The sequence below is a fragment of the Dipteris shenzhenensis genome, chromosome 5 (genome assembly GCF_047967505.1).
Source record: "Dipteris shenzhenensis isolate YYH24624 ecotype China chromosome 5, Dip_SZ_1.0, whole genome shotgun sequence".
In the NCBI taxonomy this organism is placed as follows: domain Eukaryota; kingdom Viridiplantae; phylum Streptophyta; class Polypodiopsida; order Gleicheniales; family Dipteridaceae; genus Dipteris; species Dipteris shenzhenensis.
In genome coordinates, this window is record NC_141600.1 from 47,618,143 (window position 1) to 47,633,122 (window position 14,980).

A 14,980-nucleotide genomic window follows, 5' to 3' on the forward strand; every position below is an offset into this window, starting at 1 on the left:
TGAAAAGGGAAGCTCTTCAAATCCACAAACCTTTGAGAGTGAATGATGTAGCATTGGATTGCCTATTGTAAACAATCTCACTGACCATTTATAGAGAAATAAATAGAGGGAAGGGGAGGTGGAAGCTAGAGGGGCATATGGAAAGGGAATCTCTTTGAAATCACAAACCTTTGACAGTGAATGATGTAGCATAGCATTGCCTATCATAAAGAAGCTCACCAACCCTTTAGCCAAGGAGGTGGAAGTACAGGGGTAGTTGGAAAGGGAAGCCCTTAGTCATTGAGATCTAGCGACAATATATAACAATGCTATGATGTCAGAAGGAGTAATGTCATTATCTCCAAAGTGCACACGGCACCCAATTTTGAAAATGCACTACTCCAAGCTAAAGCAATATGCAATATGTGAGGATGGGAGATTGTAGCCATGCATCAACGCAAAGTAACAACTTTGCTCTAGAGCATTCAATTAATTAAATACACTAATTAAGTGCCATTATAATCAGATCTATAAATAGAGAGAAAATTTGTGGGAAAAAAGACAAGAAAAAAAGTATTAAGAGGAGAAAATAAGGGGGATCTTCCATGTGGGCCCAGGGAGGAGGGGGGCACTCGTATAATGCCACAACTGGATTAGCCATAAAAGTTAACTAAAATATATAGACCCTTGTATAAAATTTAAAAAACTAAGTTAAAAAGTGGGCAAAAGAAAAGCCCATAAGTGTAAAAATTAAAAGAGGGGGCGGGGGGCGACGGGGGATAAATAAAAAATACTAAATTAATTATTAGGCAATGCATAAGGGAGGGGGGGGCAACTAAATTATTGTGTATTAGAATTTGTGTGTGTGTGTGGCCCACCCCAACCCAGAGGGTAAGACCACATGGTGGGGAGTAAGCCCACCATATGGAACTCACTCCCCATCTACTCACAATAAGTGAATAAAAGTGGATTTGTATGATAAGTATCAAAATGAAAAAACGATGCCAATAGTAAATGCGTAAACCACTTGTACAAAGTAGATATAAAAGTTAGTAAAAAATAAAATAGATCACAAAATCACTAGGGATTATCCATGCTAAAGAATTATCCAATGGATGTGAATTAACTGTTTAGCTCGACCAAAGGCTAGTTCGAAAATCAAAGTGTGTGTTTAGATTAAAAAGTCCCATTAATAATTGAGCCATATAGTTAATTCCATCAATTGGATAAAAAGTGCAAAAAGGAAAACATATAAGGAAAAAATGTTTGAGACATCTAAGTTGAAAAATGCAACAACTAGAGTTTGTAAAAATTTCAATCACAATTAAAAATTTTTAATAATATTGAGTTTGACAAACATAATATTGAAAAAAGATGTCGAATCCTCAAGTAGTCCAGGTTCTGAGCTCGCGGTCCACTTACCTGCCACCATCCAAACAAACTAGGTGTTAGAACACCATAGTTATGTTTCGGTAGACAGGTAATGCATGTTTTCCCTGACTTGTTATTGCTTTACCTAGGAATATAGACAACCATATGGACTCTTAGATAATTAAAAAAATTTAAGCCACAAGTAAAGTTAGAGTCACAAGTGGAGTAAGCAGCGAATGAGTGATTTCACAGGGGGTACGTAAAAGAATAATTCATAGTTGGGAAGGTATACGTACATGTGTATGTGTGTGTGTGTGTGTGTGTGTGTAAAGAAATAAGTGTTTGTGTGTGTGAGGTATATTTACTAATCAAAATTTGTTTGTGTGTGTGTGTGTGTGTGTGTGTGAGAGAGAGAGAGAGAGAGAGAGAGTATATTAATGTCCACTGGAGACTAAAAGGTCTATGGGACAGCAGGAAACCCTCTAGTACATCTGCTTTAGAAAGGGCACGCAACTCCCGCGAGAGAGAGAGAGAGAGAGAGAGAGAGAGAGAGAGAGAGAGAGAGAGAGAGAGAGAGAGAGAGAGAGAGAGAGAACATGGAGAAATTGTGAGACTTCAATAGAGTACATCACCCTAACTAGTTTTGTTAGGGTATATCTTCAAAACATAAAAAGTAGAATTGTCTAAATTTGAAAAGCTATCCTAAAAAGAGTACAAAGAAAGTTGTTAAAAGCTATCATGGAAAATATAAGAAGCAAAATGTCTAGTTGTGAAGCAAAAGCAAATGTGAAATGCAAAATGAAAAGCAAGTGTTTAGCATCCTGACCAAAGGCTAGTTCGGAAATCAAAGTGTGTGTTTAGATTAAAAAGTCCCATCAATAATTGAGCCATATAGTTAATTCCATCAACTGGATAAAAGTAAAAAAAGGAAAACATATAAGGAAAAAATGTTTGAGACATCTAAGTTGAAAAATGCAACTAGAGTTTGTAAAAATTTCCATCAAAATTCAGAATTTAAATAATATTGAGTTTGACAAACATAATATTGAAAAAAGATGTCGAATCCTTAGGCAGTTCAGGTTCTGAGGTTGGGGAAAATTTAATCCACAAGTAAAGTTAAAGTCACAAGTAGAGTAAGGAGCGAATGAGTGATTTCACAAGGAGTACGTAAAAGAATAATTCATAGTTGGGAAAGTATACACGTGTGTGTGTGTAAAGAAATAAGTGTTTGTGTGTGTGAAGTATATTTACTAATCAAAATTATTTTGTGTGTGTGTGTGTGTGTGTGTGTGAGAGAGAGTGAGAGAGAGAGAGAGAGAGAGAGAGAGAGAGAGAGAGAGAGAGAGAGAGAGAGAGAGAGAGAGAGTCTATTAACGTCCACTGGAGACCAAAAGGTCTATGGGACATCAAGAAACCCTCTAGTACATCTGCTTTAGGGAGGGCACATGGTAGCTCTTGAGAGAGAGAGAGAGAGAGAGCATGGGGAAATTATGAGACTTCAATAGAGTACATCACCCTAACTAGTTTTGTTAGGGTATATCTTAAAAACATAAAAAGTAAAATTGTCTAAATTTGGAAAGCTATCCTAAAAAGAGTACAAATAAAGTTGTTAAAAGCTATCATGGAAAATATAAGATGCAAAATGTCTAGTTGTGAAGCAAAAGCAAATGTGAAATGCAAAATGAAAAGCAAGGTTTTTAGCATCCCATGGAAGGTATTGGAATTGGGATGCATTTTATGTTTGGCAATTCAATTGTCTAAAGTTGGCCTTATAACACTAACAATTAATCTGCAAGTTGTTTGTATACGAGGGCCTTGCACCTATGGGCCCTACATTATCCCCTCTCCTTTGAATTCTCCTCTCTCAATCTCCATGCATATGAAGACCTAAGTAGATAGTGGACGTGCATTTAGGCATGCATATAATTTGAAGTTGTCGAATGGACAAGGCATCCACCATAATGGTTGGCTAGAATTTAATCTCCATTGCCAAGTAGTATTCATGCTCACTTGTTGTGATGAGCAGTAGATATGCAATGGTTATGAAAGATAGGGAGCAACATGAAAGTAGGGGAGGTAGAAGCTAAAGGGGTAGATGGAAAGGGAAGCTCTTCAAATCCACAAACCTTTGAGAGTGAATGATGTAGCATTGGATTGCCTATTGTAAACAATCTCACTGACCCTTTATAGAGAAATAAATAGAGGGAAGGGGAGGTGGAAGCTAGAGGGGCATATGGAAAGGGAATCTATTTGAAAATCACAGAAAGGGAAGGCCTTTGAAAACCATAAATCTTTGAGATTGAAGAATGAACTATTGCATTGACTACTATCAAGAAGCTCACCAACCTTATTGATGTTGATAGCCCTGCTACATGGCTGCCACATGGTCGCCTAGTATGGAGAATCCCATCACCCTGCACCCCCTAGCCATGCCATCAACCTCTCGATTTCCAAAAAGTTGATGGGATATTCAGAGGGCCTTCAAACTTCACTATCTATCCAAGGATCCACAAGAATCACCATTGCATATGGGATCTCACATTGACCATGTGTCATTACACACATTAAGGGGCCTTTCCACCCCCTCCAACATCCAATTAAGCCTATTACACCAAGGTACCACGAGGGGGGGTTAGGATCACACCAAGGCCCCAAAGGCCCACAATTTATAACAACAGAGATGTAAATAAATAGTTTGCATGCCTCCCTAACTCTTGAAACAAGGTGGTACAACTGCAGAAGGATGCTGCTCAAAATATGATGTTAACAAAAAGGACTCCACGTGGATTGCATGTAATTTATGCAATCTTGGTGGTCGACAAGGATTCCCTCATAGACTACAATTTAATGCAATGTAATGATTTATATGAGAGTCCAATTGGACTTGGCACTATCTCATTGAGAGAGAGAGAGAGAGAGAGAGAGAGAGAGAGAGAGAGAGATTTAAAAGAAACACTAAGGGTCCCAAGTCATGTTTAACAATACATTTCCTCATTGTGATGCGGTGAGGCTATTGGTGGATGTTAGCAAGCCCACAAAATTCTTTATGTTGTGTCCAAGGTCTCATCTTGTTGGACTAATTGGTGGCATTTGTCCTGCAGAGAGAAGCACATGAAAATTACCATTTATCCATGACGAAGTAGGGCTTCCATTTTTAAAGGCTAAGAGCATATCCGTGAAAAGCAAGGCACCTATTTTTTGGCTCACTCACAAACTCACACATACAAGGAAAAGGGTGCTCTTTGAGCAATGAGCTCCTGATAGGGATTGAACACCTACAGTCAACGAGGTAGGCATGAGCCTTAACCACCTCGGATGCCACATTAAGTTAAGCTAGAAAATTGGAGCTCTCATCCTTCATTGTGTAAAATTGTGGAACCCATATGGTTTGGAAGATGAGTAAAAAAGCTTCATTAGAATGCTCTTTAAACAATGAAGTGCTAATAAATTTTCTCTTGTTTATGTATGTTCCTTTAGTTTTGGGGAAAATAAAAAATTAGTTACTTAGCAAAAGACTTTGATATAATTGGTGTAAGGGCTTAGGCACACAATTAAGAAAGGACTTTGATGTAAGTGGTGTAAGAGGAACTAGGTTTTGTTGCTTTTATGATTTTTATGCTTTCCATCATTTTTACTGTTTGACAGTCTTTATTTAGACCAACCAACTTCACATTTTTTGTGCTTTTGTGTTGTGCATTTAAGACCACCTTGCTTGTCCTTTGACCACACCTTCTTTGTTGTTTCAGTGTCTATGTCTAGCTATTGTTTTTTAGCTTCCATGTTTAGCTAGAGTTTTTTTGCTTCCACTCCTATGTATCACGCTGATTTTTTAAAAAATCATCTGTTGCTCATAGGATTTTGTTGTTATGCTAAGCTTGCATGCCTACGCTCTTCTCCTCAAACAACCTATTGCTCATAGATTCCTCTTATCTTGGATGTAAATGCTCCTACTTTTAGTTGTTGGGAACATTGCTGAGTTTGCCCAAGAGTAATTGAGGTACTACTAAAGGAAGGCAACCATTCATAACTTAATTCACACTAAAATTAAAACATGATTAGCACTAACCCCACTTGTTAACACGGTCAACTTAACCAAATACAAAGGAAAACAAGGTGGCAAAACCACTATGGCCTTGCTTTTAATGAAAATAAGAGTAGTTGAGCTACCACTTAAATGCTTAGAAATGATTAACACATAACATATATTATTCAATAACCACTTTTTATTCGGTTTAGCTTGACCAAAATAGGGCATTGGATGAAGTGGTTAACAAACTTTGGCCCAAAAATTTACTTCATAGACCCTTATTAGCCTAATGGCCTAGGTAAATGTATGAATTTGTAACTTGAGACCCATCAAGAACCCTCTTTAGCTAGATTTTTGGCAAAGTTTAGGTGAGATGTCTGTACGACGGAAGGCAATCGGATGCTTGAAGGATGCAAACGGTCTAAGGAGGCAAGGGTCGGCAGGAAGGGAATAGAAGGGAAGAGAGAGAGAGAGAGAGAGAGAGAGAGAGACAGAGAGAGAGAGAGAGAGAGAGTCAACCATGTTAAGAGGGGAGATCACAAGCTTAATTTCAATCTGAACATGTGCCTCTAATTGCATTGAAGTCGTCGTGGTGTCCTAATTTCGCGCTCAGCAATCCTCTCAAGTCCTCATCAACAGTCGTCGAGATTATCCTTCTAGCGTATGTCGATTTCATCGAGGATTCGGTTTCACGCTACTTACGCAGGTTTCGTGTGACGAGGCATCGATTTGGGTGCTCTCTCAACTATCCACCACAAGCCACCTTGCAGTATTCTGATGGGTCTTTGAAGTGGCTTCCAGGTAGTTTGAAGCGCCCTCTTAATTGTCAAGTAAACGGATTGGTGGGAATTCTGTGGACTGGTAGCTTCAGGCCCGATGTTCTGGCATTGCTATGATTGTCTGGTTGTAGAATGGATTGTCAGTCATGAATGTGTTCTTGCATCTTTTAATTCTGTGAGACATAACTGCCCGAGACATGGGCAGCTCATCTTTTCAACGATCTACTTTCTTTTGGCCTCTCCCACATTCCTCTGTAAAGATGTATTGCGTACACAGATGCGCAGTCGCAGAATACAGAATCTGATGAAATAGCGCTGTACAGAGTCTGCTTTGGGCACCCCGTTACAGTGACAATAAGGGCCCATCGTATATCAGAGTCTCTACAATAGTCATAGGAATGTTCGGCCTCTGTTGGGGCACGCTTATAAAATGCGAGACTCTAGTGATTCTTAGCCGGCTTAACATGCTTTTCCTAAAGTGGGAGACGGTCAATTTTAAGCTTCTGAAACACGTTCATTAAGGAGTATCATTTCTTTGAGTACAGCAACGTTTGACAGCCTTTAGGCGTGTCTCATTCCATGGAACCTTCTAACAGCACTTTTATTTGTAACAGAAACTTTCATGCAATTCTCAATGCTCCTGTAACTGCTGGGTGCATTAGAGAGAGTGCAAATGGTAGATTGATTTGCCTCGTGAATTCAAGTCAATCACATAATGGCTGGGCCTTCGGCATTTGAAAATCAGCCTAGATGGTTTACACCGGAACGGTATGTTACTCATGGAGTGTCCTGCTCTTCTTTTGTCAATAACTCTCGATGGTGGTTTCTTGTTTCATTTTTGGATCCCAGCCACTCATTACACCTCCAAGTTAAGCAGAAGTTTTTTCTGAGCAATCTTCATAAATGGCATTTACTGAAATTTGCTTGAATAAGGAATCAAGACTGCATTCGTTTGGCTTGCTTCTTGAGGATTAAGCAAGGAAGAACACAGTTAATAATTGAACCTTAGGATGAAATGTCTGAGACAGCTAACTCTGGGACATATTTCTTTATATGTAATGGTTGCCCGTCATAGTGCTTTGTGTTGTGCTGGTTCTCATCACAGCAAGGGAAGAAAGCTGTAAATCTTTAACGACTTGCCTTAGTTGATGATGGTTAGAAAAGCTAATTGATTCCTTGTTTTAAAAAACCTGTTCTAGGCCATTCAAGAGATATGGTGGCCTCAGGCCTGTTTCTGAACAACAAGTTTGTGAAGGCGGGTTTTCTTCTTACCTCCAAGTAATTGACGTTGTGGCATTGGTTACAGGATGCTTTTAATATTTTGTGTGGTCAACCTTTTAAACTATCTGGATCGTGGAACTATAGCCAGTAATGGGGTAAATGGATCTATAGCAAACTCAACCTGTAACCCTACAGAAACTTGCTACAGTGGCAGCGGAATACAGTAAGGAACTTTCAGGGCTTTACATACTCAGTGTAATATAGAGTTCTGTTCTTAGGGTCTTTTCGTATGCTGTTTCATTGATTGCTTGTTCTGCTTGCCGCGCAGGGGAGATTTCGGCCTTAGTAATTTTGAGGATGGAGTCTTGTCGTCAGCATTCATGGTTGGACTTTTGATAGCGTCACCCATTTTTGCTCATTTGGCAAAAATGTAAGTCTCTTTCGCTATCCCCCAGGAGACCTTGGACAAGCAATGGCTGTGAAAATAAAGCCAGAGTCATCTGAACACTATGCAAATGCCAATGAGGTTGTTAATACCGCTTAATCATTTATTTAATTTTTAGCTGCATACAACTCAATGATGGATGATGGATAGGCTTTTGTTGTTTGCAAAATGATTCCCCTTGGTGATAATTGATGTGTATGCATGGCTAATGATGCCAAGTACATGATAAAAGATGCGGGTTTGTGGTGGAAATTGCAGAAAACATGGACAGGGGTGAAGGAGAAAGTGAAAGCATGCTTCCTATCCTGAAATAGATCTTTCAATTTGGACGCTTTGGGCATCTGAATTTTCAGAGTTTGAAAATGCCACACCCCACTTCAACGGCCTCTATAAAGAGGGCAAAACCTATCCTATCCAATGTCCTTGGCACTGCTCGTTCAGGTGGGCGACTAGTAGACTACCTACCCAACCCATGGACAATGATAGGCTATTGTAATCTTCAACGGGGTAGGTCAGTAACAAGGCTTTGGAAACATGAATGGGTCACCAAACCTGGGCTTAGGATTCTATGCTTCATAAGGTAGGTTGTCATGCATTTTGGAGGAGCCTGCAATGGTGCAATGCCTCAGTAAGTGATTGGGTGGCAGCTAGAAGATCCGGGTTGATGACCCTAATGCATTTAATAATCTAGGGTTGCAAAGCTAAGTACGAGAGAGTGATGCTATAAACGATGGGGATATGGCTGACGTCAAGGAACGAGTTAGTTAGAGTAACAATCACGTGCCTTCCATACTAGCATCCATACTAGGCCGTACCACCAAGGACTCTAACGCTCCATATAGTCGTTCGTCAACGATCATGAACACCCCGTATAGCTGTACGGTCACAGGCATCCATTGTTGCAGGCTTTGAGAACCCCCGTTAGATCCCTGTCCCTCGTATGCAATTCTCTGCGCCATTTTTCCTTCATGAGGCCTTCCTTTCCAAAAGGGATTGCATGGGCATGCCACGTGGCAGCCCATGCCTTAGGTTGCGCCAATGGCTTTCATTTGCCCCTAGGACCCTTGTAGTGGGGCCTTTTTAAAAACCCCACCAATGACCAACTTCAATTCCTAAGGTTATTTGGGCCCCTCTTGGCCCTAGATCTCTCATTTGCCCCCAAGGCACAAATGCTAGGGGTTCTAGCACATCAAACAACCCTTGACCTCGCCCCTTGTTTTCCCAAGGTCCGGCCCACATGCAGGCCAATATGCATTTGCTAGAAATCACGCTCTCGTGACAACTTTAGAGGACCATATTGGTCATCTTACATCTTAATTTTATTAAGATAGAATAAGCTCTATGCCAAGCTTAGTAAATGTGATATCTTCATGAAACTGATAGTTCACTTAGGACACAAGATTACTCACGAAGGTGTTAGCGTTGATGAAGACTGCAGTCAAAAGGTTTTGACTTGGCATATACCTGAGACAGTGAAACAACTTCGTTCTTTCCTAGGATTTATTATATTTTTGAGACAATCAGCTCGTGATTATTCTAAAATCATGGACCCCTTGACCAACTTATTGAAGGGTCGTGGCCGTAGGTCTACACAACCTATTACTTGGAATGAGGATTTGAACAAGGCTTTCGATACTTAGAGAAATTGTATCAAGAGTGCGCCTGCTCTAGCATTGCCTAGTCCTACCCGGCCTTATGTGTTAGAGGCCGATGCGAGTGACTATGCTATCGGGGCAGCATTATTCCAAGAGGGCCTACTGTAGCTTTTGAGAGTAAAAAGCTCGATGATACTCAATACGTTGGCCTACCATGGAAAGGAACTTCATGCAGTTGGATATGCTCTCACGGGTTGGAGGCATTACCTGTATGGTCCCATATTTGTCGTCTTGACTGATCATTAGTCGATCCGATATGTGTGTGAAGGGGATGATTTGAGGGGCAGGACGGCTCGATGGGCTGAGTTGATGCAGGATTTTGATTTGAGATTGGGTATAGGAAAGGTTCTTTGAGTAGTGTTGTTGATGTCCTCAGTCGGATTAAGATGGTGAATGCTTTGTCATTTACCGAGATAACCTCTGATGTATTTCAATCCTTGAGAGGGCTTTGCACGGCTGATAGTCATTTCAGTCATTATTGGTAGAAGGTCCAGGATGGTAGCGCTATGATTGACTGAGACTCGGGGATTGTGCCACCTACAGTTCAGCGGCAGGATGTCAGTGGATGATTTGGAATGGCTTGCTGTTCCGAAATGAAAAAAATTGTGTACCAGATGTGTCAGATCTTCGATCCAGGATTCTTCGGGAGTGTTATGACATACCTAGTGCAGGACATCCTGGAGTATACAAGACTCTGTCTCTTGTGAAACATAGTTTTTACTTGCCTGAGATGAGAGAATTTGTTTAGGACTATGTAATAGGTTGCCGGACTTGTCAAGTGACCAAGGCAGAACGCCTTAGAAGGGCGGGGTTGCTACAACCCTTGGATATTCCTGGTAATAAGTGGGAAAGTATTTCCATGGATTTTATTACGGGATTGCCACGAACGTGCAAGGGTCATGACTCCATATGGATTATCTTGGACCGCTTGACAAAGATGGCTAGATTTATATGTACTAGATCCACGATCACAACGACTCAGTTGGCTCAACAGTTTGTTGACCAATTATATTATCTGTATGGGTTACGGCTGGGACTCTAAGTTTACGTGTGAATTCTGGACGCTTGTCTTTGACAAGTTGGATACCACTCTTAGTTTGAGTTCCTGTGAATATGCCTAGTCTGATGGTCAAACGGAAGTTGTGAACCAACTTCTAGAGGATATGCTTTGTACATATGTTTCCAAGAGGCAGTCATCGTGGGAAGATTATTTACCCATGGTTGAATTTGGTTATAACAGTGCAAAGCATTCTAGTACTGGTTTCAGTCCTTTTATGCTTATGTACGGGTTTCAACGTAAATCTCTAGTAATGGTCGGATTCAAGGGAATCAAGAATGATGATTCTTGTAGGACATGCAAGAGATGTTGCAGTTTGCCAAGGAGTCTATTAGAAGTGCCTAAGATAGGGACATATTTCATGCTAATAGACATCGTTCGCTTGGAGAATTCTCTATTGGAACGATGGTATACCTGCGTATTCCCAAGGAATCCAAGAGTCTCAGTACTGGACAGGTTAGGAAGTTATCCCCCAGATACCGTGGTCCATTCAAGGTTATCCGAAGAATTGCCCAAGTTGCATATGAACTGGATTTGCCTCCTAATGTAAGGATTCATCCAGTCTTTCATGTCAGTACACAGTGAAAGGAGTGCTGGGTGCTGAGGATCAGGTAGTTACTCCTCAGTAACTTATATAGGTTCAAGATTTAACCTTTGTAGAGCACGAGCCTAAGAGTATTCTTGGATTTTGTGAACGTCAAGTTAGAAATAGGAATCACGGAATACAAGATTAAGTGGAAGGATCATGTCGAGGAAAACTCTGTATGGGGGATGTTGACTAACCTTCAAAGAGAGTTTCCGGACTTTCTTTTGAACTTAGGAGTGAGTTCTTAGAGGAAGGGGAGGATGTCATGTGCACGGATCGTATTTGCTGTGTGCTTAGGCGCACAGAACTAGCTTTGATAGCTTGGGGAGGCTAGGGGCTAGGTAGGCGATTCTCAGGTTGGTTGGGTTGCAAGGGCAACGGACGAGTTGGGGTTCCAGCTATTTTTAGCGGCACTGGGCCAAAGCCTATATAAGGGGCCCAAGGGTTCAGTTTTAATTAGCGCAAGTCAGAGCAGGTCTAGCTCTTCCTTGCTGGTCTGGATCCTGGATCGTGTTGCGGACGCGCACCTGCTTTCTAGCGTAGCCCGAATTCCCAGTGCAGTCCTGCGGCCCTGCACTCTCGTGGTATGGGACACCAAGAGGTTGTGGACTGGTTGGATGTAGATGTTCGTGCCAGCAGCCCAACCTATGGCTTGGGGGATGCTCGGATTCTACGGGTCCTAGACCCGTGAGCATCATGGTTGGGTGGTGAGCATGCCTGCACCTCTCTTTGTGGTTCTATGATCGGTGGTTTGTGCTTGTGTGCAGGTCTGGATTTCCAGGAGCAATCGTGGTCGTGTCAAGCAGTAAGGGCGATCTAGAGCAGCATCATGTAGATTTGCACTGATAGTATGGCCTCTGGAGTAGTAGCAGCAGTTGGTGGTCAGCCACAAGGGCAGTCTAGAGCAGAATCGTGGATATCTGGGACAACAGCACTGATAGTATGCCCCTTGGAGGAGCAGAAGCAGCAGTTGTCGGCATTGCAAGAGCAATGATGATGAAACACATAAAAAAGGTGGAGGTGACTTGTCAAGTTTAACTTTTATGCCAACCATGCCGACTTATGGAGGGTTCGTCAAAGCTCCATCTTCAGCAGCCCACCTTCCAGCCTCAGTAGCCTCTACACCTAGTGAGCCATGAGGTTCCTACTTCCTTGGCCAGCCATCTTCAGCCTCTTCATTGAGGGCCAGCCAACTGTTGTGTGAAGCTTCTTCATCAAGGATCGGTTTGGATTGTACAGTACTTTTAAAATCATGGCATAGCATTTCCAAAAAAAACCTAAAGGTGTAAATCGCTCCCCTGTGTGTTGCTATCTTCATAGTTGCGTTAGCCCAGGCTACACCCATCACATGCAGCCCTTGAATGAATCCACAGTGCATGCAGAGCTGTGAGCAAGCTTGTGCCCAACGAAGTCCACGCATGTGACAAGATCTTCTCTCATACAATTGTTCAAGGTTTCTAGAACTGAGGGATCTCGTGAATTATTTCGTCATGTTATGCAGTCGCTGAATAGTTTAGCTCTCTGTTGTGCAACCCGATTAGACAAGAATTCATATCGCATGCTTTCTTTGTGAACGTTAAGACTATAAGAATTGCAACATTTTTTTTAAATGTATGTAAATATTTTTTGGGCAGCAGTATGGAAAAGACATTTTTTTGGAAACCTGTAAACTTTAAATACCGTACCTTGAGTATGGATCAACACTGCTCTGAACAACCAGTCAACTATATTCATGAAATGTCTATGCTATCTTGTGCCAGCACTTTCCAGTACTATATGAAAGTTTTCAGATCTTTGTTTATGAATATGTCCAAGGAAAAATGAGGTTAAGTCTTTACTTGTTTTGGACTATTGGTATTTGTTTCTCTTATAATCTTTCAGTCATTACAATATTTGTATGTTCAGGTTTATGTCTGGGTGAATATCAGCATGACCTGTCTCCTGGCTCTCTTTGAAATGTCTAGGCAATGTACTATCTGTATGAAACACTTATGTTGTGCTTGTGGGGGCTTTTTCCAATCTGATTATATAATTCTTTACATGGCCTCAGTTTCAGCTCTGTTGTGTATGAATCTCTCTCTTTCATAGACCCTTTTTGGTCTTCCGAAGACTTTTAATAAACTTTTTTCTTTCTTTCAAATAGAAACCTGTCCTGAGATAAGTTTTCACCTTCCTTTGAGCCAGTGGTATTTTAATATTTTTATAGATTTTCAGTTGTTACAACTTTTTTTAAGTTTTCTGACAGTTTTGTATGTCTGAATGTGCAGCTGTTACTCTCTGCTGTGCTTTAACTTTATTTTCTTTGGTACGTCTGCAGGTGCAACCCTTTTAGGCTTATCGGAGTGGGACTGTCAGTGTGGACATTTGCAACCGCTGCCTGTGGTTTTTCAGTAAATTTTTGGTCTATCGCAATTGCTCGAATGTAAGCCTGTTCTTGCCATTGGAGATTCCACAGCTTTAACAGACCTTGCAAATGGGCCAAAGATTATGTTATGCTTGAATCTTTTGAATCTAAGATTCGAATGGCGATTTGACTTTACTCATAGGTTGGTAGGTGTGGGAGAAGCATCTTTTATCAGTCTTGCAGCACCATATGTTATTGATAATGCTCCACCTAACAAGGTTAGTAAGTGGCAACATTTGTTTCATATGCTTAGCCTAAGCTTCCCAACAGTAAGACTGGAACCTTTCTTTGCTCAGGGGGCTCTTATGCTTTTTGCAGAAAACAGCCTGGTTATCTCTTTTCTACATGTGCATCCCTGTTGGGATGGCTTTGGGTTACGTGTATGGAGGTGTGGTAGGTAATTCTATGTACCCCTTTTATAAGTAAGCTTACTCTTTAGGCTCCCAATTTAGGGCTGTGGATGGTTCATGCTCATTAATTTCCCTGCAGGTTGGCAGTCTGTTGAGCTGGCGAGCTGCCTTTTGGGGGGAAGCTATTGTAATGCTTCCTTTTGCTATTTTTGGTTTCATTTCACATCCAATCGAAATGAAAGGTATTGTGTGAATTTTGTACATCACATTAAGGACTGAGTTTGCCAAGGCATTTTTTTTCGATTAAATAGGGGAAGAGCAGTTCTATAGCACATTTGATGTAGACTTGTCTGTTTTATTGTGCCATTGATGTTGATCTAAATAGCACACCTCTAGTAAGGCATTAACCTGGACATTGCATGAAGGTCCAAAATTTTTGTCAGCTGTGTAGCAGCAAAACGTAATGTTGGATTCTTGGCATGCATTCTCACACAGTATAAACTCCTATACTTTAGTAAATGCTGCTCAAGCCAGGACAGTTAGTTGCTATAAAAGGCGAAACAGCTACTTGCGCAGTGTTTAAAGACAACAAACTAATGTTGTTCAGCAAATGAGGCCCTTTTTGAGCTGGTTGTACACAGAATCACAGATCACATGCGCTCAACTAGCTCTTAAGGAATAAGTCATCTGGACTGCTTCATGAGCTGCACACAATCTCCCAACCTATTGGACATCCATTTGTATTCTTCAAGCAACCTCATAGATGCATGGTTTAGCACAGACCCACAAACAATCCTCTAGAGGTAGATTGTCGGAAGAATGAAGAAATATTTACTTACCACAGTACACGTGGGTTGGGTCCTGATGCTTCTGGAAGTATTACTGGCAGCCAAAGGCCACTTTGGCTGAAACCTGGTCTCTTCAGACTTTTATAACAATACATGGCAAGGCAAAGGGAGAGGGCATTGCCATAGAATGCGTAGAATAATATTGTATCTCAACTATGTGCTTCTGTGGGAAGGTGGAGCATAGCCAAACAACTAGGGGTCTATAAAATCTTGGCAAGTTCTTAGCACCCGGTGCCACACTGTATCTCCCATGTTAGG

At 41.2% G+C, this 14,980-nt stretch overlaps 1 protein-coding gene across 2 annotated transcripts in view; it reads left to right on the forward strand.

The window, feature by feature from the left end:
* The first annotated feature begins 5,710 nt into the window (after positions 1–5,710).
* Positions 5,711–14,980, forward strand: part of LOC147902111 (Major facilitator superfamily protein) — a 35,222-nt gene continuing 25,952 nt past the window's right edge. Inside the window, exons 1-8 of one of the 2 annotated variants that reach the window (XM_087374683.1) lie at positions 5,711–6,178; positions 6,771–6,924; positions 7,463–7,600; positions 7,706–7,807; positions 13,438–13,542; positions 13,667–13,742; positions 13,843–13,917; positions 14,014–14,116. In XM_087374683.1, coding sequence (XP_087230809.1) covers positions 6,872–6,924; positions 7,463–7,600; positions 7,706–7,807; positions 13,438–13,542; positions 13,667–13,742; positions 13,843–13,917; positions 14,014–14,116 — 652 coding nt within the window. In that variant the 5' untranslated portion in view covers positions 5,711–6,178; positions 6,771–6,871. The remainder of the gene's footprint in view (positions 6,179–6,770; positions 6,925–7,462; positions 7,601–7,705; positions 7,808–13,437; positions 13,543–13,666; positions 13,743–13,842; positions 13,918–14,013; positions 14,117–14,980) is intronic. The other variant, XM_087374684.1, reaches the window with a different exon arrangement.